The sequence below is a fragment of the Lichenostomus cassidix genome, chromosome 20 (genome assembly GCF_008360975.1).
Source record: "Lichenostomus cassidix isolate B80296 chromosome 20, HeHo_3.0, whole genome shotgun sequence".
Taxonomy (NCBI): Eukaryota; Metazoa; Chordata; class Aves; order Passeriformes; family Meliphagidae; genus Lichenostomus; species Lichenostomus cassidix.
This window is the reverse complement of record NC_139500.1, coordinates 3402933-3427218: the sequence shown is the minus strand read 5'-3', so window position 1 is coordinate 3427218 and position 24286 is coordinate 3402933. Positions and strand designations below refer to the sequence as shown.

Here is a 24286-nt window from a genome sequence, read left to right as displayed (position 1 = left end):
TCTCCAGGTACCAAAGGACTACAACCTATATTTAGACAAACTCAGAAATCAGACATATTAACTTATATAATCACCAAGGGCAGAGAGAGCCAACAGTAGTCCTTCAACATCTGTGGCTAATGCATATCCAGTTTAAAACCTCAACCCTACAAACATTTACATATGAAACAGTTAATCATGCCAATGAAGGAAGCCACCAGTCAAAGTTATGCACACACCTAAACCTCTGTAGACTCAGGGCTTAAAAATTTAAGACAATACCTTTGCTCAGAGAAGAAAAACTAGTTTTATTGGAGCACTGTTATTCCTGAAGTTGTGTGTCACTCAACACCTCAAAGACTTTTCAATGAACTTGGAATTATTTATGGACCTTTTAAGTCACACAACTACACTTTGCTTTCAGTGAAAAAAAGGGAAAAATTAACAGAAACCACTGCACTCCAGTTGAATGGAAGAAAAAACCAAAACCTCTGAGATAGAAGAGATGAGGAAAATCCAGTATTTCAGTCCAAGGTAGGTCACAGGAACTTGTTGCAGCATTGTTACAGATCACAACCTGAACTAGCACAAACAATGGCAGTAGGAGAGCAGTGGGCACATGGCCAGCTCAGGAGCACACAGGGTGGAGCAAGGAACCACTGTCTTCTCTCTCAAATATTCTCCTTAAACTACCTTCAAAGCATGAATTTTTCTGTGCCCCCAGCAGGAGAGATCATCCACAAAGGGATCAACTACTTCTGTAACACTGACAAATGTCTAAATTAAAGAAGTGTTAAGTTAAAAATCTCAAAATATCAAATTTAAGATGCTTTAAGACAAAATGGCAATTACTACATTTTATGTGCTAGAGAGAATCATACATCTCCCCTCTATCAACCTGTCTGTGCCTGTTGAACATGGAAAATTATTTGAAGATTACAGTGCAGTATTTCCAATTAATTGCTGATGTCACCTGACTTCTGCCTTACATACAAAGCATGTGGTTAAAGACTGATCAAAGCAGAGAAATTCCCAGAAGCATTTGGAAAAGGTAACTGTCACTGGGCTCACAGACCAGCTTGTTCAATAATATTAACAAATCAAGAATTACAAAAACCTTGCTATGGTGCAAACTATCCCACATCTTATTACTATTTGCACTTCCACTTTCATTTCAAGCATCTAGGACTGACTACTGCTGGACACAAAATTCTGGTGTAAATGGATCATGATTTTTGATACATCACTGTAATTCCTCCCCTCAGCCCTCTGGAACAGTGCACAGAGAGAGAAATACAGACTTTGAAACACTCCTGCATTACTGCAAATATAAAGAATTTCATGGCAATTAACAAAAATATCTTCTCAGTGTTTTAAGTGTTCAGTGTTTGCAAACTGTATTTTCACAGGCTTCTGCTGCAAGTCTGGTTGAGATACAGGAGAAATTAATCACTGTGAGTGGGCACAAAGTTGTATTGTCAACCAAATAATTATCCTTTCTGCATTTACTCTGGGACTGCTGGCACCTTGAATGATTAACCAGGACTGGGAGGGCTGGGGCAAGGACATGAGTGGAGCCTCTGCAGAATGAAAACCTGGCTGGCACAGAGTCTGAATCAGCAAGAAAGCTCCACTATTCTTCCAGAAGAGAGAAATCAGTATCACTAAACACCAGCTAATCATCAACAGAGTGCTGTGTATTATCTCCACGCCTTCTGGGCAGGGCAACTCTCACCAAAATCCAAACTTTATGCCCAGCACTGTCCATCTTGACCCTGTGGCTGATTATTTCAGCAGAGCACAAGAAGCAGACAAGAGTCTCCATGTTGCTGAAGGATCAGCTGGAATATTCTCGCCGTGTTGCTATAAACTCCATCAGCACTCACCAAAGACACCTACTGCAGTAATTCCCAGAGAGCAGCTCACTGTTCTGGGGAAATATTTACTACAGGGCAGTGAAATATAATCGTTTGCAGAAAGGCATGGCTGCAGCCACTGCGAATTACTCACCGGAGGGAAATCGAAGTCTATCTGGTTTGCTAAATTTAAGATGTAGTCGATTCGAAACTGGTTCTCTGGATTGGCTAGTTCCACTGGAGGTGCCAAATTGCCCATTGCTGTCACTATTGTCTGCAAAGAAACACAAGTAAAATATTGCAGAGAGTGTCTAAACAGCCACTTGGAATAGTGAAAAACAATAGCTCATCAGTTTACCTCTATAGCTTCTTTAATATTGTTTTTAATATCCTGAATTTTCATTTTCTTCTCCCTGTAATAAAGAAGAAACAGCATTAAATTTGTAAGCCCCAAAAGCAGAATACCTTTTTTAAACAGGACATGAACTTGCAAAATACTCTATCAAAGCTGTATTGTCTAAAGTGCTTTCAGTCACTGTAGACTTCCGTAGATACGAAATATCTCAAAACTTTTCTATTTGAGCAGTAACATCTATTTGCATCTATTTAAGCAGTAGCATCTATTTGCATCCAAAAATCAGTGTCTAATGATGCTGTAATACAATCTTACTACAGTCTTAGACTGGGACTAAGACATTCTGCAGAATCAAACAGATTTTGCTTCTTTTGAATGCAAAATACTAGACGTACGTGAAAGTTCTTTAGGAAAGTATACACTGGAAACAAACAGAAAGGAAAAAAGGGTGAGTTACTAAAAGCAGAAACAAATGAAAGGAGACCAAAGAACCTCAAAGCACAAAAAAATTAAAGCACAAAAATGATGCCTTAGCAGAACAAGCCAGAGCAGAGAACTCAACCCGACACGAAACATTAAAACAGTCTGGATGTGAAGCATAAACAGTAAAGGGTTAATCCAAGTATACAAAATTACCTCTTGACTAGAAGCAGAAGAGTAGGCTAGAAAACCACTTGGAATGAGCACTATCATTTGGGATTAACTGCAGGCACATCAACAAGCCCAACAGGCTGAAGCAGGGCAGTGCAAACCATTGCCTCTGCTCCTTTGTGCTGCATTTTGTGTCAAACCTGACAACAGTTCATTTCAATGCTAAATAGTGCAATCGAATGAAATGCAGGATCAAACATTTGGTATAACCAGGAATTTGCACCCTAAAAGTACTACAGGATCAAACATTTGGTATAACCAGGAATTTGCACCCTAAAAGTACTACTAGCATTGAGCCTGTAAACTGTAACTTAATTACAAAGCACTATGATAAAATTTTTCACATTATTAATTTCTTGCCCTACCCAGCATAAAATCACTTCTTTGAGGTAAACCAAGTTAGCCATGGAATTACTAAAAAAACCCAGCTAAACTGTCTAAGTGACCTTTTAGTCTTCCTTAAACTGCTTTTACAGGACTCTTTGATTATGGAATATTTCTATCAACATTTAATTTTTTTTTTCATTTTGACAACTAATATTTTCCAGCACAGTGTCCCACAGACTATGAAGTACCAACAGCATTTCCCTTTTTTTACCCTTTTAGAGATAGCATCTCACACTTTCAGCTTGCAGACCCCAGCTTGAAAACCTCATTTTATGGAGTCAATTCAGTAAGCATATTGCAAATGCTTTTTATCACTTTTTCCTTTCTATAATTACCCACAGTCAAAAACCAAAATGAAACTGAAAGCATATTCACCAATCAAGAATGCAGAAGAACAGCAGGGAAAAAAAAAAAAGCAAGTGCTGCTCTTCCAGAGGGGGAAGCGAACAGCAGCATCAGATCATCCTGTGCAGGATGACTTTGCTGTGTAGGGAACGTGTCTGAATCAGCAGCACAACTGCAGCAAACACCAATGGGATTATCCCAAAACATCAGCTCCTCACTGACCACATGTTCTCAGAAGTTTTGGGCAGGGACAGGAAGGTCAGTGAAGATTGATGAAGAGAGAGAATTAAGTGATCAATCATCAGATGAAAATTATTGGTTTCCCTAGACGTCTTTACCTATCTACAGACCACCTTATTGCTGAAGATAATCAGTTTTTTGCTTCAGAGATTTGGCACCACTGATGAGAACAAGGCAGGTGAGCCAAGAAAGGCCAAAAGCACCAAATTAAGGAAAATAAATTAGACACGATAAGAAAGGAAAAACTGTGGGCTTTTCACCCTCTTCCTTCCTAACTGCAATGCTTTCTATTGTCCCAGTCTTGACAAACTCTCCATTCCACCACCAAGGCTCAGGGTAGGTGCACTATTAAATACTTTATTTTTCAGTAGTGCACATATGGCTGCAAAAGCACCATCAGCTTTCAGTTTTTAAAAATCTTGTTTCATTATGAAAAACATGTAAATAATGGCATGAAAGCAGGAAGTGTTTATCAGTGACAGTGTAAGCAATTTGTCTGGCTTTATTCTGCCTCCAAATTTCAGCTGGGGCTTGAACTTAATGAACATGTATCCAGATTCTGCCCTGCTTAGATCAAAAGGGCAACTGATATACTGAAAGCCAAGAAAGATACCAGTATTTTTAAGGAATTAGCACTCATTTTGCTTTGGTTTGGAATTTCACTAGAAAAGGAGAAGTTTAGGAAGTTTGCACTGTTTTTGTTTTTAAGCAAACTCTCGTTATTATCTCTTCCCTGGAGCACTTGCTCATTAATTGTCCCAAAGCATCAATGAGGTGCACATTGACATGACTCTTCCATGCCATACAATAAACCTCATTATTTTAATTAAAGATTTCAGTCAAACTTCCACATTTACACCTCTTGGCTGATCCTCTCACTACTACGTGATAATGAATACAGAGCAACGTTAACCTCCAGCAATTAACAAACTGCTTGATAACCATCATCATCTTTACAACAAGGATACTCAGAGTTCCTATTTCTGGTGGTGTTGCCATGGCCCTATAGCCTGCCCAGTAAACAAGGAATCTTATTACACAGCAATGAATGTATCACAGCGTTTTGTGTCCTGCAATGTTTACTAGGCATAAACTTTCCATGACAATGAGACACTTTATTCTTCTGGAACTCAGTATGTCCATCAATCACCCATCCAACAGCAGCTTACAAACAACCCTAACTTCCCACAAAAAACCCCCAAAAGGTGACATTCATTTTGCTCAGGGACTAATGAGGTGCAGTACACAAAAGCAACATCCCTTTGCTCTGTTTGGTTTTGGTTTTGTTCTTTTTTTCAGAAATCACAGCCAGGTTGCACCTCAAATTTCCAGAAGCATTCAAACTTTTATCTTCCACAGCCACAAAGACTGAATATTCAACTTAGATTCTTTCCTTTTTAATTTCTTATGCCCTGGCAGAAAGCTGGGCTGTCAGAATGTTTTCCTCTGGAACATCCTGAGTGCTTTGGGAACCATCAATGCTCTCCTGGCTAAGGAATGACTGATGTCTCTGCAGAGCTGCTCTGTATCTTTAGATGTCATGGGTTAATAAGGTCATATTTTTAATCTTGTTTAAAACTTTTGCTTAGGCTGTGCAAGGTAGGCCAAACAAAGCATTAAACTCTATTAGTTGAGGATTAGAAGAAAAATCTCAAATCCTGCTGTTTTCAATATTTAAATGGGCCAAAGCAAAGCTGCACATAGCTTTCAGGAAAACTAATAAAGTCTATTTTTGGAACTATAAAAAAAAAGACATTTTAATTCAAGTAACATTAAATTAGAATGACATCAAAGGTCAGAAAAATCAAATTTTCCTTGAAAACCAACCCTATCAGTATTTAGTTAAGAACTTCTCCACCTTTGGTCGAGCTTTACTATTAAAAAGGCAACATTTTTACTCACTCTTTATCAAATCTCATGCAAAGAACACATTAACAAACAGATTACCAGAAAGCAAACTAATTTAATTTTAATGTTAATGTTCATTTCTGGTTTACTTTACAGATAATATCAATAACCATCACTTGGAAAAAATACTTAAAAGTTTAAAAAGAACATTCCAGAGGATAAGGATTCAGTTCACCCTGAATCCTTCTGCATCTCAAAGGCAGAAAACTAATTTTTAAAAAGGGTTCTGAAACAAATGGTCAAAACAAAACAACTTAAAGAAATGGGGGTGGGGGAGGATACAGATGGATGGACAGGCCTTTATGCCATTAATCTAACTCCTAAAAGCAAAGAAGTTTGAATTTTTTGGTCTGACAGGTTAGGAAACCTTGCACAGTTCTGCAGTTCTGGAGAATATACAGACTATTTTAATAGAGCACATTAAAAGGTAGTCACACAGAGTTAATGCAGAGCCTTTGTCTCCTTTACAAGGCTGTAAACAGCCCAGCCTCTATCACCTTCAGGGACTGGTGTAATGCATAAATTACCTTTATTTCTGAGGCAGTCCAACCTCGCTGACTCTTGAACCTGCTGACATAACAACTGCAGCAGGGCAAAGCTTCCCTTCCCCAGGCAAAGCACTGCAGTTAATGAGTCAATGTGCAAGTGGAAAAGCCAGAATAAAAATCTTACGGAGCAGTTCACTTGCCTCTGACTTTTTATGGCAGAAAATGACATTGTTGTGTTTCACACAGGTGCATCTCCCTGCTTTCAGGTATTGCCAACAAATGTGAACATCCAGGGAAGTGGCCAGGGGATGTTCCCTTCTGCTCACCTCCAAAAGCCCATCAATTGCACACTGACAGCCAATGAAAACTTAATAGATCCATTTGGTTTTAAAACACAATTCAGTTCTTTGACAGGCAGTCAGGCACTTCCAGGCACGTGGGATTTAAACATGCCTATTCATCTAGATACAGAGTCTCTGATCCAGTGAAACATGCTGATGGATTTAATAAATATTCCATAAAATCTGCATTAAAACTTATTTACTGAATCTTCTGGAAGTTTAAAGCATTACCTGCCAATCGATGTCAGAGAAACAGAGCTGTGCAGTCAAGATCTTCAGACACAAGACCACAAGCAAGGAAATTCAATTAAGGTTTTGCTACCTATCCACATTACAAAAATCCTGCAGTACTTTACAATTCAACTAGAAGATAAATTCAGTTTAGCCTGGGTTATTTCTAACAGAACATGGCAATTACCTCAAAATATAACAGCTAGAGCAGCAAACAGGGCAGAGGCCAAGTTGGAGGCACTTGAAATTGGGGGAAAATAGTTGCCTAGAGTATTCAGAGTGAAGCTGAAATAATTCATCTTAGACCTATGACAAAGTAGCAATTTTACAGACAGAACTGCTAAAATGCAATAGCAAAACCCACTACGTATCTTCTGCAAACTCAACACCACTTCTATCACACCGCTGAGATACCTCAGGAATCCTGCCAACTTCAAAGAGATTTTTCAAGCCCAAAAAAGACAAACCCTTGCAGTGCCATGGAGCAGGAGATGCCTCACAGCAGCTCCACAGCAGCAACTCTGCACAGCTTTTGACAGGAAATGGGATTTACTTGGGTCCTCACTTGGAGTGGAGCTGAAAGAAGTTTTCTAACCACAGGAATACTTTATTCTTGGTCAGCAGCTGGTGAAATGAAATGGTACCCAAGGCACAGGAAGGTGACACAATTCACCCTAAAGCACCCATCTGGCTGCCAAAGATTTGTGAGAAGAAATAATATTAGAAGAAGAATAGCTATGAGGATAAATTATTTGCTTTCTATGTGAACAAATAACACCTTTTGGAAAAAAAGAAAAATTCAACAGGCTGAATAATTTTGTCGTGATATACTTTGAATTAAAGGCACAGTTAAAATTTGATTATGTTGGACAGATCTAATTGTGACCTAAATTATTTAGGAGAACTTAGCTCAATTATCCCCTAAAGCATAGTTACTTTTTCACACAATATGTGATGCAATGTATGGAGCAGACAATACAAAAAGGGCTTCCACAAGTTCCCTTTTAAAGATTGTGAAAAGCACTGTAAGTTGCTTTACTGTTGCTTGTTTTAACATATTATAATATTTATCTCCATGAGTTGCATGCACATCTTCCTACACAGCCATAAACAGATGAACATATGATAGGAAATACAAGCACAGAGATACCTTCTATTAATGGAATGACAGAGCCATTCTCCAAGTTAAAAGTCAAGAAATACAAATTACTGAAGTGTCAATTAAAAAAAAAAACAACACATCACAGTTCTGTGCAAGCAGAAATTTTGTTATTTTTGATCATTATTTACACTGCAGTGTTAGGGGCTGGGGTGTGACTCCTTTCTCACCTTTGGGAATGGTACCACAATGAAATGATATCAAACTCTAAAAAAAGGCATCCCTGAATATAAACCTAACAAACTCCATTTTTAGGTTTCTGTTATCTCTGCTCCCTGTGATACCCAAAGTGCAAAGGTTAAAGGGTAACTTTATTCTGCCTCCATGGATATTGTGATGCAAAGACTGGTTGTGGGCAGACTTTGGTCCTGATGAAGCTGCAGACTGGCAGCAGGCACGTGGCACCCTGCTCATACCACCTGCCCAGGTGGATGTGGCACAGAGATGCTATTCTGGCTCCAAGCCACCTTGAGGCTCCCCTTCAGCTTTGCAAATTCCTACATAAAACCAGTTTAACTGGTTTACAGTCCCTTTATACCTGTTAGTGGCACAAAGAGACCATCACAGACACAATATTAAGAGCCATGATTCTGCTTATCCTGCTCCATTTACCTCAACTAATTAACTAGCAATAGTTTAGGTGAGGGACTAAAATAGACTTGTTCACAAAGAGCTCTGTGATGTATGAGCTTGACAAAGGCCCTTTAATTCCTGCTGTGCAATTAAACACCTCTGTAAATTGCAACCTGGCCTGTAGCTCCCCAGGCATTCAGAGGGGAACACACCAGTGTCATTTTCTTGCTCTAAGTACAGGTAATTAAAGCATATTGCAATAAAAGGTGTCTTCAGAAGTTTAGCATTCTCTCTACACACTCGATACAATAATTAACAAGGCTGTAGAGTCTTCAGAGGACACTGTGATTCCTTTCTGGTCCAGAAGGACACCTCAGAACCAGCAGGAACAGGAGGACTCAAGTCAAATTGCTGAATCATCTTGCCTTGTACAATTCACTACTTTGACACAATCAAACTGCTGTCAGGAAGCACAAAGACCTTTTTATTTATTTATTAAGTATTGTGAATGTAGTCATTATCAACACAGAATAAAGGAAATGTCCATTGCCCATCACCTTGCTGAAACAGTAACTGTGCAGCAGCACTGAAATACAGCACACAGCACCTCTGGGATGTCCCCTCTGCTGGTCCACACTGTCTGCTGGTACAGCCATCCCTCAGAGCAGAACCAACCTCCTGAGGTCTGCTCAGCTACCTGACAGGGTCTGTAATCTCTGCATGCCCAGAAAAAATTCTTGTGTGAGTATACAGTGCCCAGGCACTGCACACACGTAGATCAGCAGCTCCTACTGTTAAATTTGGACCATTTGCTGTGCTGTTCATCACTTCATCCTTTGCTTTAAAACACAGGCAGGTGACAGCAGTGTTATGGGGCATCCTGCTCTCACCTTAGCTCTCACTTTCAAAGCACTTTTGCCTAAACTCTGAAACATCAATTTGGTGAGTGTCCTATGAGTGCCATTTGCTCTAGAACTGTTTTGTAAATGCCTGCATTCCAGTAACTTCTTCAGCCAGGATTGGGTATGAAGCTCTTGAAAAGAAAGCAATCACATCCCAGAGCTCTTCGGGGGTTTGTGCACCAGAATGAGAGGAATAGCTCCTATAATGGCTGATGACCTCAGTGCTACTTAAAACTGAAAAAGTACACAGCTGGCTAAGTGCCAATATTAAATGGAAAGAAGCCCTAAAATAAAAATGGCTGGAACACTGGATGCCAAGTAAGTGTAAACACAGACCAGCCAAAGCAGGATGCAATGCAGTAGGGAAGACACTGATGAGACAGGTGGAAAACGGTTGGTCCTGAAAATACCTTGGTTTTTTTTTCGTGGTTATGATCTCCATTATAATCTGAAACACTTCTGGTGTGTGATATTGTAGACAGACACTCTGGAGAGTGGTTGCCTCTAGCAGTGACAAAAGGCAAGGTTTTTTGCCTCACTCAAATAAAAAACAATTAACTAATGTATTTCAGCATTTCCCCCCAGGTACGTTTCAAAAATTCCATTAAACTCTCAATGACCCAAACCCTTAACATTTTTCTAAATTCTATAGGATTTAGTATTGGTAGCTCATAAGTTCAGAATGACAATCTGAATAGGAAAGCAGTTAAGGCAGTGAATGTAGACATTCAGCACCCAAAAAACAGGGGCAACTATCTGGACAGGAACAAAGGAACTGTTTACTAAACTGTGCAGCTGTCACTGAAAGTTAAGATTTCAGTAAGATATTAGCATTAAATATTTTGTTCACCACACTTTCTTACAGCAGTGTTGAACTGCTTCCACTGAATCAAGTCTTTTCTTCACTGTTGTTAAATCTGAATTTTTACCACGGACAAAGCCTGAATCAAGATTATTTCCATAGTTACCTTGAAAGATAAAGAGCTGTCAGGTATATGCAACTTTGCTCAAAACCCTTAAGGAATTGCCTAAATGCTTACAGACTCAGCATTATCAGCAGAAACTGGAACAGCCCCTACTGATCTCAGCTTTGGGGAAGTTCAAATTCACTGTCAAGAACGTGTTGTCACACCTAAATGTTGATTTCCATTGAACACTTTATTAAAATACAGATTTCAGTAGAAAGATCTTTCTGGAAAACATTATAGATATCACGTTTCCATGTAAAGGCTTACGTTTCCTCTGAAATACACAATCTTGTGAAATTTATCAAGGACTGCTAGATTTCAAGAGCTGGAGTTGTGTATTTATACTTCCAGACTGTGCATGAATTTACTATGGCTGTGCATGTGAACTGCAGTTTTGGAACATAAGAGTAGCTAAATATTGGAATGAGCAAATCTGAAAATGTGTCCCTTGAAGACCCAGGCCAGGGCATGGAGAGGCAGGTGTACCACAGCACACAACAAAGCAAGGTGCTGACAACTTTGGCTCTAATCCATCAAAGCACTTAAGCACATGTTTAATTTTAAGCACATGAGTAATTCTATCAACTTTAATAGGGCTACTCATGGTTTAAGTACTGTGATGGATGTGGGCCAGAACACCCAGAACCTTTAAGAATGCTCATGGCCTATGTTACATGGAGAAAATACAGCATTCTCCCACTGAACAATTAAGTTCTAAATGCTTTGGAAGCAAAATTTACCATAAGCTGAACCCAGCTTTGCTTATGTAAACACAGAGATGGAAGTTCTTCCACAGACTTTGAAAGATAAAATATGATGAGGTTTCTCATGTTCAAGATGTCCATGAATTTTTACATTATTTGCCCTTCTTTGTTTGTGACAGCTCTGTTATGGGAGTCACCTCTGCCCACCACACTTTGCTTTGAAATAGGGGAATCAATTAAGCTACTTTATGCAGGAAAGATCAAAAATTTAGCTCCTAGTTATACTCTTAAATAAGGTGCTACTGGTTGCAGTTTGCAAACATCAGCAAAAAAACTGTACAGCTGTACTTGTCTCTGAGTGAAATCCTCACACACAACATTCAGCTAAGGCTGTCTTTATTTCACATTAATATGTCCACGTTGTGCCATCTTTAAAATAAGGAATGTACTTCATCTTGTGAACTTCACTGTGTCCTCACAGCTTCCAGCAATCCACTGGTTAATCAGGGCTGTAACTCTACATGCAAACACAGACAAACTTAAATTCTGTTCCAAAATGCAATTCAAAACAGTTTCTTCTCTATTCAGGACGGTTTTAAATTTTTTTTTTTCCCCCAGAGTCCCAATAGCTGTTAATTCATCTTCCCTTCCATGTGGCACAGGTATCAGTGAGCAGGTAATCCTCAACAGAGCAAACCTACCAACACCAACCAGAAATAAACCACTCAGCTCCCTCACCCCTGATGACAGCTCACGTGGAGCTTCACAGATCAATACTCAGCCTCATGTTTATAAAGGACAGGTTTGCTAATGCCACAGTCACACAACTTCATATTAATACCTATGTAATAAGAAACAAGTATATTATGACATGGGACTATGAGAATTAAAACAAGCAAAATCTGGTGTGAGTTAGCTCCGCTGAAAGAGCATTTGGACCAGAAAATCAAAACTCCTGCATAGAGAGTCTCAAGTAACCTGACTGCATTGCTATTTATTTCACATCTCCCATGGCACTGCTGTTACTACTACATTTTTACTGAGACAAGACTGTGCCAAATCTCCAGGTGGCACAAGACAGGGACTGAATGCTCCCCATAGCTGGAGTGCTCAGACCAGCTAGGACAAAGCAATGCTGCTGTGGGCACCAAACGAGACTCACCACAGGCTGAGGGAACATCTTGCACAAGTCTTAGCATCGTTCTAAAAAAAGATTTCAGCAGTAAAAAGCTGGTTGGTCTTAACCAACACCTGCTTTTTCTTAGGAAAGGTCTCCTCCTGCCACTGGTGCCACTGAGCCCTCTGCAGACACCAAAGCTGCTCTAACACCTCCCAGAACATTGCTGGAAGGGAACTCAAAACTTTCCCCTCTAGATTAGCATGTTCCAACCCTAAAGCTCTGAGGTACAGTAACATTGGCTTGGTTACAGCAAAGGTCATTCAGATCAAGTTAAGGCTGCCCTCGACATAAAAGAAAAAGGTATAGTTTATATCTGTTAAGTGAACAACCAAAGCATTCACATTTCCTACACAGCTCACGGGGAACTTCTGTGATTATTGTCTTAGACAAAGCAGTCAAGGAAGCACAGACTCTCCTGTACATTTGAAAATATCAGAAATTGGATTTTAAAATCTCCTATTGCTAGAAGCAACATTTATGTCTCCTGAAACTGTAAAATTACAGGAGGAGAAGTTTTCCATTGCACCTTACTTGTGCAACTGCCAGTGTTTTTGGCCAGTTTTGTGTTCTGAAAAATTTTCTCTGTTTCAGTCCTCCAAATTACAGGAGTGAAAAATCACTTCAATAAATTATGATCTTAAGAAAGGCAGTCTCTAAGTACAGCCAAATTAAACTTAAAACTCAGCAAAGCTAAATGAAAATGGTAGCTGTTAGCATATTTTCCTCATATGCTCAGTAAAGTTCCAATGTATTTACACACACATACCCTGACACACTCAGGTAAGAAAAGTTACTCTCTCAACAGCCCAGAAGTAACAAAGAAATTGTTATAATCGACTTGCCATGCAAAAGAGATGAACCATGCTGAACTTCAAAGCCAACACTGAAAAAAGGAAGCATAAGGCAAAAGCACAAAGAATCAAACTTTGTGAGTGAAGAAATTCTCCCAAAGTAACTTGACATCAAAACCATCAGTCTCAAAGGCTACACCACACTGGGAAAAAGCACAAACTCAGATCTTTTTGTCCCAATTACCTCTGGTGGCCCAGAGATCAACAAGTATCAGGCAGTAGCTGCCTTTAAAGTATCAACACGAATTTCTATAATTATATTTCATATGATACAAGATATTTTAATTTCTTTTCCAGTTATTAAAAGTTTTGCACTACCAGACGTGAAGCTGATATAAGAAAACTATTTGTAAGTAAACACCAAATATTACCAGGCAACAACAACAAAAATACCCTCACTTCCTTCCAAGCACAGACGCCGTCAGCACCACATTAAACCCATTAGCGAAATTCTTCAGCCAGTGTCAGGGAATATTGTTTCAGGCAACACTGTCTACCTGATGTTCTTGCTGGCCTGACTTTAGAAGACACTGTCAACTAAACGACATCAAAAATACCTTTTTTTCCCCCTAGACATCTAGGACTCCATTTACAGAAAAGCTGGAGTCAATTTATTGAGAGAAACGTAAGTTTCTGTACCACTGCTTCTGAAATAATTTTCCTTTGGATTAAGTAGGTAGGAAAAAAAACCCCTTCCTTCGAGGCAGAGGAGCTGTAGAAACAAACCTGAGAAAAAACAATATACACTTCCCTTACCTAGATATTATATTTCCCATTATGTCCATACTCTTAAACTGCATAGCAGAAGAACAGTACTTTCAGGCCACACTCCACCATGATTCTGGACTTCCAGGGAACCCCAGCTTTAGTAGCAAGGGAATTTATTTAACCAGGAAGGGACCATTTGGAACCAGAATGGCTTGTGGATGCTTTGGACAAAAAAACTCTGGATCCAAACTAGAGCCTTCCCTAATGCAACATAAATTAACTGGAAAAATTCCAAACAGGTCTTATTAAGAAGTCTGGAAGCCACAATGTGAAGACGCTTTCACTTTGCTGTATTTAATATCTACATATATTTGAACTCAACCTGTAAGAAGAATGACCTTTTACTGAGCTTAAAATTGGAAATTAATTATACCTGAATAAGCACATTTATTTTCATTTCCCCTGATAAAAGGGAAGTTATATTGTTGTAATATAAGTCAAACTGTGACAACGGCACAATTATCATGTCCTGGCCCTGACCTGACATTTCTAAATGATAACAAAAATGTAAAAGACACAGTTCATGCTGACAGTATGTAATGAATGAGAATGTTAGGCCAAAAGTGATGTGAGAAATAACTTGCTGAAACTTAGCTCATCAGTTAAAATACACAGCACCTCACCATAACTGTTCAATTACTTTCACAACATATGGTCCTTTAAATATTAATAATATTGTTTGAATGAGAAACTTATACACAGCTGAAGAAAATAATCTCAAGAGAGTGTGTATAACACTGCAAATTGCTTAAACAGTATTGCTTGGGCACAATTATTGATCCAACCATCTGCTTCCTTGGGTTCAACAAAACCACAGCAAAACCTCTGAGAAGCTGGAAATACCTTGGTTCTACCTGAATCTGAGCAGACTCGGTGGCAAAAAGAAAACAAGGACTTTTTTACTGAAGTACTAGGCTTTTGAAAGAAACAGCAAAACATACTGAACGTGACTTAACTTCAAAACTTGTTATGAATTTTGCTTCTTGGAGTTCCTGAAGTGCCAGTGGCAGAACTTGAAGAGGAATCACAGTGAATCTCTCTTACACTTTTTTCCTAATCCTCCCCAAGTGCCATTTCTGACACATAACATTGGACTACACAAACCACTGGTCTTAACTAGTGTTGCACTGATTCTTAGAAATTCCCTTCCTAGAAATTTCAGCAGACCAGATGCCACTATGTTACAGAAAATGTGTGCTTAGTACCACAGATTTGATTAAAGGAATTTGGTGAATCATCAGTATCTACAACATTCTAAAATATATTATTTATGAGATACAGAAAAAAAACTACATGAAACATTTCTTCAATTAAATAGGAGAAGCTACTTCTTAGCCATGGGGTAAGAAGATACTTCCCAGCTACTGGGAGGAAAAAGGGGAGAATGGACTCTGCTGTAGCACTGACACAGCAAGAGGGACAAATGCTTAACATGTAGAATTGAAAAACCTCTTCCTCAATGGGAAGTTTCACAGAAAGATAAACCAACTTTATTCCCAGCAGATACAAGAGTGTATTTTCAACACATGCAAACGATATGCAGAAATGCCCTATGAATTTACTACCTGGAAATCAGATAACAACACCAATGTTCCTACAGCATAATGATATTCACTGGCACCTCCTCCTGTACTTTTGTGCAGGAATTAAGAAGGACCTTTCAGGAGTTTAGACTTATAGACACAACATAACCAGTGGCACATGCTGTGTGTTCCAAACACATTTATGAAATGTTTAAGTTATGTATTTTAGTAGATTATTAATAGTTGGTGTTGGCAGCAAAAGACAACATTTCTCTAAAAACATGAATCATGTAAACCTAGCCATAAACATTTTTATGAGTAAGTTTTTTATAAAGCACTGCACTGACATGAGCTAGTCAATCCTTTCCTAAGGGGCAGATTAAGTATTAAAGTACATCCAAGGTGTGGCTTCATATCAGTTTACCCTTAATGGCAGTTACACTTACACAATTGGAGAAAATTCTACAGCAGCTTCAGTTTGAGACCAGAAGCTCACAAGATGAATTCTACCAAGACTCTGCAGGAAGAAATGCCAAGGGGCAACTTACAGCCTGAGCTGTGTAACTACAGATTAAGTCACCAGAGGGAAAAAAAAAAATTAAAATAACCATTTTCACACTACGTGGTAATTATGAAATCCACAAGGTACGAAGGTAGTGCAAGTGTTCCGTCTTGAGCATTGTGCCTCAGAGTATTTAAAATATTTGTCTGACCTAGCTCTGCATTTATCCTTTCTGCATTAGCAATCAATAAAAAAAAGAAAGGGGAGAGAAAAAGTATCTGGGTGATAATTTCACCGTAGGCAATCAACATTCATATCCAGCATTAATATTCAGGAAATGCCCCAAGTCTCAATCATTAATGATTAAGTATCACCACACCCTGGAATATTTTACTACATATCTGTATTGACATCATGAGATCCAAACTTCAAACGAAATTGCTTGCCATTTTGAAGATCTTCTTGGAATTCAGGGACGCTCACTAAATATTTCTAAATATATAGACACTCCCTGTCTGTGCCAAGGCAACAAACAACTGGATTAAAAAAGCTGTAGTCTCAACTCCCAACACACTTCAGCAGTTAGAGGACATTTTAGGACATTTGAAATATAAACAATCATCGTGCGTTCCAGTGGAGCAGAGATTGCAATGTTTAAATGCTTACCACCTTTTGCAGTATTGCTGCTTTTGAAGACACTGATGAAAGATCTGAAATGTCATGTGCTTACTTTCATTTTGCAAAAAGTAAGTTTATTTTTGTGGCAAAGATGTTCTCCCCAAAGCAACTGGGTGTCCTATTTTGTTGAAAGGAAGGATGGGCAAAAAGAGAATTCAACAAGCAAACCATATTCTCAAACTGGATAACACATTTGCTTGAAAATCTGAAATTTAAGGCACTGAAGTATTGAGTATCACTGCATATACAGCTACTTCCAAAGGGTTAATGTACAACATGCAGCAGTTAATTGTCATAGATAACTATAGATAGAGTTCAATAAATTGGTAGAAGGATTATAGTGCAGTTTTATTACTACCTCCAACACTTTTACTGATGTACTTATTACTTTTTTTATAGCGTGCTGCTCTTGAGCAACCAGTTTATAATATTTACCCTTTTAAAACTAGATATACAGAGAATACATATATATATAAAAGGGCAACTAAGTTTACATGGCAATACTGGTGCAGCAACTAACACATCACATATATATATATATATATACATACACACACATATAGTAATTACCCACATCTTGCATGGACAAACCTACTTACAAGCCTAGAGGCAAGAGGCAGCTGCCAAAATCCACGTATTTTATGCATTACAAAAAAAGAAAGGATGAACTAGGACTGGTCTTTTTCTCTTAGAAGATGAGGATAAAAATACCACCACTACAAACAGTTTTTGTATACACATCACACACACAGACACACACACAGACTATTTTTCTATCTCTAAATTACCTCTATTAGCTGCAGAATGTCAAAAGAAATTTTAGTCCAACACAAATAAACCTTAGAAGTTGAACGTGGTAAAAATACTGCATAACACTGGGATGTTTTTTCATTGTGTTTTAACCATTTGCAAGTATGGCTCTTTTGTATGAGTTCCTGAATTTAATTTATCCTTAAACCTAGAATCATCTACTATTGTTTCTAGTCCTCACGTTAAAAGCAACAACCAGCTGACACAAATTCACTGCAACTCACACAGGCAGGCATTTCTTTGGGTCTGTGATGCAGATGAACACATAAATTAATTCAAAATGTGTATGTTCTGTTAGTGACAGCTCCAAGTACCACACTGCCTGTAAAACACCTTCCCTCTGTCCTAGCAGGAGAGCAGGAAGTCACCTTGCAGGGTAAGCTGTGGATTTGCACACTGAGCCTTCATTTTTTTCCCTTTACCTGCATCACACAGCAAATGCCTCCTATATAATTTGTTTTGTTCACTTTATCCTCAACAGTGTCAAACACCCATGTGGAGATGCAGTGTGTCACCCAAGGCTGAGCACAAAGCATGTACAAAAGTGTGTAAAACTGCCTCACTGGAGCATCTCCAACACGTGGAGCTGTGTGCCAGGGACACGGAGGGTGTAACTCACAACACATCCTACTTGGAGTATAAATTGACACATCCCCATTTCTGACACATTTGCAGCACATCCCTTCTTTACTATCCTCTCTCAGAAATGGAATAAGCATCTTTTTAAGACCACCATCCTCAGGAAAAAAAAAAGAGTGGGAAGAAAAGGATTGAACTGTGACTGGGACCAATAGTCTTCCAAAGCAGAACTTGTGGGAAAGCCCAATTCTCTGATGCTTCTTAATGGCACACAATTTAGTGATTCCATGCAGACTGACTGAGGCAAAGTTAGTGTTTACAGTGTCAGAACCTGCTTTAAAAAAACCCACATTAGAATTACATGCTGCTTTTTAGGAGTTAAAGGATTTAAAATTACCTTTTTATATAGGCAGTCATTGGCAACAATGTTCTAAATTAAGAAGTACTCAAATTACGGCAATCTTAACTCAGATACTTTCTAATTTAATTGTATCCTCAATAATGTTGCTTTGGTCAGTCTACATGAAACAGTTTTCCTTTTCAACAACCTAAAACCAGGATCATTTTCCAAAATCAGCTTTCACTTCCATTAAGCTATGTTACTTTGTTTGCTTCTCAGATCACATTTCGCACGAGAGACAGAATATAAAAATAAGTTCTATTTATTGCTTTATAAGCATTACAGCATAATCAAGCAATAAAGGACCTACACACAATCCTTCATGCTTCTAGTTTGGATGGTCTTGCAGGTGATTAATATTTTAATGAAATCCAACACACTGCAGGTGCATCTGCATGAAATAAATAGATAGTGCTGGCTATGTATCAGCAAGCACACAAAGAAAAACCTTCCCAAACTTTCAGATAATCTGCAGTCCAACTAGAAACATGGGAAGTCGATACAGGTCAGAGAGAAATACATTCACTAAACTAACTCCTTCACTCTTGGGACTAAATTCTGCCCTCTGCTCTAGGAAACGTAAACATAGTTGTGCATCACTCACCAAAAGGAAAAAAATAGTCTTTATTTAATAAACTTATGACTGCATGATTAGTGCTTGGAAAATAAAAAGCACTACTTCAGTGCTAAATATTATTAGCTTTTTCAGAGCATCAGCTACAAACTCGCCACTCCCCATTTCCTTCTCTCGTAACTCTCTTCATTCATGTCATCAGAAGGCATCTTATTTTCAGCAACAGCTACTCACTTTTTTTTTTTTTAATGCTGCTGGATGTGCAGAACTACTGTTGAGGTTGCTTGGCAACTAGTGAGACATATCAGAAGGAGAGATAAGGTCCAGAATGAATGGAATTGAAGAGAACTATATTTGGTTTCATTAGGAGATACTAATGCATTCAGACTATACCCATTTGAATTATCCACACTAAGGTGAAATTTTGGTGTTTCTTTTGAAGTACAGAGATCCATAATCATAGAGTAGCATTAAATCCAAACCTCCTCAGCCACATACATGCCTCCCTCTACAGAACAGATTTCAGAGCTTTTACCTGGGCTAGCAGTTTGGAACAATGTGGAACAGTCAGGAAACACAGATATCTGCTAAGTATTTTGAAGGATTTTAGGCCAGAGAGGATAGCTGAATACTTCAGTCTGCCTTTCAGGACACCATGAGCCACTGTGCTTCTCCTTATGCTTTAGTGCGGAGATGAAATTTCAAATAAAACAATTATTCCTGAAGGTCACAATTTGAAATGAGATGAGTTTGAGCACCAAGGACTCCTGCACAGACACAGAGCTACTTACAAAAATCTGCCTTAATAATCCAAGGAGGTCAAGAAAGCCTTGTGCAGGAGAAGATGGAAACAAGCCTAGCAGTCCCTAATGAAAGAGTTTCTTTCTTATCTCGAGCTCCTCAGCTAACTTTATCTGCATCACGTGAGTGAGAATCAAGCATTGTGGCCCAAAAGAGGATCTGCTACCATCACCTCAGACCCTGCCCAATCTTTGATGCCTCAGGAGGAAGTGAAAACAGTGACAAAACAAGTAGCAAATTATCTTAAGGGGAAAAAAACCAAAACCAAAAGTCAACCCCCACGCTTCCCCAGCTCTCTGATGCCTGTGGGCAGACACAGGGCTGAAAGGTTTCAAGGCTTCAAACACTAACTCAGAATTGCAAATACTGTTAAAAATAATGTTCAGGGCATGAAAAGGAAGAATTTGCAGCACATGCATCAGACTTTGTGCTTCCCAAGGCCACAGTGGACAACCAGAGCTCACACATCTGCGTCAGGAAAGCTGAATCCTCAGAAGGTGGATTGAAATACGGTTTAAAAATAATATAAAAAAATATGAATATGGTTTTAAAATAAACCCTACCTGCAACCAAGACTGCTTAAATAAGGCTTCCTCATTCCCAACAAAGTCTTCCAAATAGAATATCCCTAATGCTAAGGAAATCAATCTCATGCCTGCCCTCATTTTTAGGTTTCTTTCTCACACAGCACCACCTCTTCATGGCCACGAAATCAGTCTGGACACCCTTCTTCTGGAGCTGGGACAATTCCTGTGCCCTTCCTTTTAAGTTCTTCCCAATAATTCCACATCCTTCATGAAGTCAAGGCACCAGCATGGCATATACTATTTTAATAACACTCTTATCAGATTTGGAAGTCCCCTTTATCACTTATGTTTCACTTTCCCCTTTTTTAGTCATCCAAGGCTGCATTTGTCTTTTTGCCACAAAAACATCCCAAACCATACTAAGGTAATTAACTAATTGGCTTTTGAGTCCTTTTCCAATTTTACAGATACAATCTAAATTCTGACTCCTGCGGGACTCTCTCACGTTCAGCTGCATTAAAACAAATTTCTGAAGTAGAACTTATCAGATCACCCCTCCCAGTAATAATTATAAATAAGTTAACACTGGTGTTTCCCATAGTTTCTCACAGGATATCCTCTGGGATTTTTTTTTTTTATTTATTTATTGAAAATATCCACATTCTATTTCCATAACAATATCACAGAATCACACAGAGATAATTCTGATATTTGCCCTTCCAGCAGATACTAAACTTCCTTGTCAGTTTGCAGCTTTATCCAGGATGGAAATATACTTTCTTTGGTAAGGAATAATACATATGGAATATTTCTGCTTTCTCTACATAACCATGTATAATTTCACTTTTTGCATTCAGTAAAAAAAAAAAACCCACAATACCATTAAAAATTAAGTGAAAAAAAATTTCTGTTTTCACATTGTCTGAAATGATCAGAATGGAATCTATGCATTTCAGTTAAGAAAACAGAGGTCTTGGTTGATTCCAGTTAATCCCAGAGAAAAATAAACTTCAAAAACTTATTCAGTATGAATAAAACTGCGAGGAAAAAAGCCAGACATTATGTTGCCTACATGATTTCAAAGTGTTTTTCCCAACTCCCTACGATTGCACAGAATACAGAATGTAGAAATGTTTTACTAAACTCAGTCTTTTTTACTTATTTCTTGCCCCTTGTTTTACAGTGTCAAAAAGATACTGAGGTAACAGAATGCCCTGAAGTTCTTCGGTGATAAGCATAAGGAAAGTAAACATTTGATTGCATAAGATGCAATTACATAAAGTGAAGACTGTCCAATTAAGTGAAAGCAAAACACAGAGGCAGCACGGAGCATCCCAAGTTCCCTGGAGTTTGGGGAAATTAAGAGTGACACAGTTCCAGTTGAAATAACTAACAGGTAAAATAGTTACAATTCAGATTTTTAAGTGTCCTATGTGTAAGTTATGGAACATATTTTTATCCACAATGTTCAGCATAAGCAGAATGTGTTCCTATGAGTAACTACTTTGAAACAACATTAATCATTTTGACATAGCACAAGTAAAAGGTTGCATCCAATTTCCAGGCATCTATTTTAGTGTGCTTCAAAACTCAGAACTGAAATCCCAGTTGCTTCCCAGAACACAGAAATTTAACAACAAAAAATCCCCACACAACCCCATTAAAGCAAATCTTCCAGAAAGTTGTATAACAAGCTTCCTGCAGAAGACATTGACACAAAGTACTAGAAAACTTAATTTTTTTACTGACATTGAGCTCTGCAACTGTTTTGTCAAATATCTGAAAGTGTGGAAAGTGTTGTTCTGCCTGAGCTGCACATGGACTTGGGGTTTGTGTAGATCAGGACTGAGTGCTCCCAGCTTTCCTGAGAACCCCAAGTGCTTTTCTGAGTCCTTCTCCTTTCAGGTTTCTCTCTCATTTAAAGGAAAAATAATTTTCCTAGGCTTTGCATTGTGCTTATAGTTTTTTTTTCCAGGAATAATGCAGTGCTGTGATTACACTCTAATTTCAGAAGATATTCAATAAAACCATTTCAGTAAATGGCTATGTCCTTAGGATTGCTATCTTTTGCTTATTAAAAAAAAAGTTATTAGAACGCTAAGTTTTCATATGTATTTTAAATGGTCTTAACCTGCTACAAGTACCACAAAATACGTAAAGCCGTGCCAATCACTGTTATGCAATTAAATTAAAATATATTAAAATAACTAGTTTAATTTTTCCATAGTAATGCCACATTAAACTAAATTTACCTAGCCTATTTTAATTTATATTATCACAGTTAAAACAGGCATTACACATCATTTTCTGAACTCACTGTCCTAAGTGTCCCACTACATATTTTTATGTATATTAAAAAAAAAAAAAAAAAAATCAAGCAAGATAGAAGCAAGGCATCCTTTGTTACTAGAAACTTAAGGAAGAAATTTACTTCACAAACACCCATTTTCCTTGCAACACTTTCTAATTAATATGAACATTCATATTATATAGCTAATTGTACCGTCAAAACAAAATAAAAACGTCTTAACATGAAGGAAACCAAAGTGTTTCTATGCACACAGAGAAGAAGGGAGTGTTTAAATCACGGTGATTGAGGAGGCAGCAGTAAATCCCCTAGCAAGCTGTGAAGGTGCCATTCAAGGCTAAATGCAGCATCTCCTGGGACTAGCCCAAAGCTCCGAAGGCAACCCTGCACACCTCTGCCTGCTCCATTAGCTCACCCACCACTCCTGGGAGGCTGCAAGGGTGCAGCTGGGAGAGATAATTATTTTCTGGTGCCTTAACTAAAATGAGAAATGAACACAATGACTTATTGCATAGCCCTGTGGAGAATACAGCCAGCAACAGGTAGCTCAGAGAGAAAGTCACAAGCAAGCTTTCCTGTACTTCAGTAATAGCAACATCCTACAACATCTCATGAAGATATTCCACTACATTTTTCAAAAAAGGGGATGATTTTGCCTCTTAGCTGTCAAGAACAACCCCCAATGTTTCTAAGCAAGCTCAGCTGTAAACAAGTAATTCTAATTAACTGCATGTTTACATTAGAGTACAGTTGTAGAAATAACTATTAAAAGCTGCTGCAGCTACACTTACACTGTATCCTAAATACTTGGATTTACTATTAACTCAAGCTTCAACTGTTTAAGTAAAATGTAAGGCGTGCTATTTTTAACATCAAGATTCAAGTTATATTTAAAAAAAACCCAAAACATCATCAGTGGAAATTCCTTCATTTCAACTTGAGAGCTTTGAATGACCAAGATTAAGATGAGCAATTTCTGTGTCTCAGCTCTTCATCAGAGATGGGACCTGGGCAACCCTAAAACACAAACGCATGATATATCTAAAAATAAAGATAGAGATAACTTTGCCTGCTGGATTATACTCCAAAGCCTTAGCTCTGCCTGCCTTGATCTGAGACGCTGGGGAAGGATGTTCACAAAACTGGAACAAGAGTTGTGTTTTCACTTTTTAGGAAAATGCCTCGAAACCCCCCAAACCTGCTCCCCCAGCCCCAGAGAACAACACAGGAGCTCAGCAAGCTCAGAAACAGGAACAAGGAACCCCACTCATATCTAGATTGCTAGAAGGAGTAGGGAAAGGCACAGCTTTTATTAATAATAAATTTTATCTTATGGGACAAAACTGCAAGGATTTTACATAACGAAATTGAAAAAAAAATTCCCATCTGGAATGAATGGCAAGAAAGAAAATGTAGACACATCATGAAGTAAGGGGAATCTTCAGGGGTTGCAATACTGTGAATGAACAGTTTTAATCTTAAAAGGGTAACTTCAATAAATTTAAGATGAGAAGCAACACTGTGTTCATATTTAAACTAATTCAAGTGTCCATCTGGATAAATTAGTAAAAACATTTTCTATTGGGAAAATCAGAGCACTGCCCAGTCTGCCCTCCAAAATATACAAATATTTTTGAAATAAGAAATACAGTGAGATACTACACAAGAAAATCCTTCACATAGTGCTGATTTCTGTAG

The 24286-nt window shown here is 38.3% G+C and overlaps 1 protein-coding gene across 2 annotated transcripts in view; it reads right to left on the bottom strand.

Annotated features, from left to right (window-relative positions):
- GNAS (GNAS complex locus) overlaps window positions 1-24286 on the bottom strand; it is a 131639-nt gene that overhangs the window by 46886 nt on the left and 60467 nt on the right. For both annotated transcript variants that reach the window (XM_085079145.1, XM_085079144.1), the window contains exons 3-4: window positions 2194-2248; window positions 1990-2109 (exon numbers count right to left, since the gene is read on the bottom strand). In XM_085079145.1, coding sequence (XP_084935271.1) covers window positions 1990-2109; window positions 2194-2248 — 175 coding nt within the window. The remainder of the gene's footprint in view (window positions 1-1989; window positions 2110-2193; window positions 2249-24286) is intronic.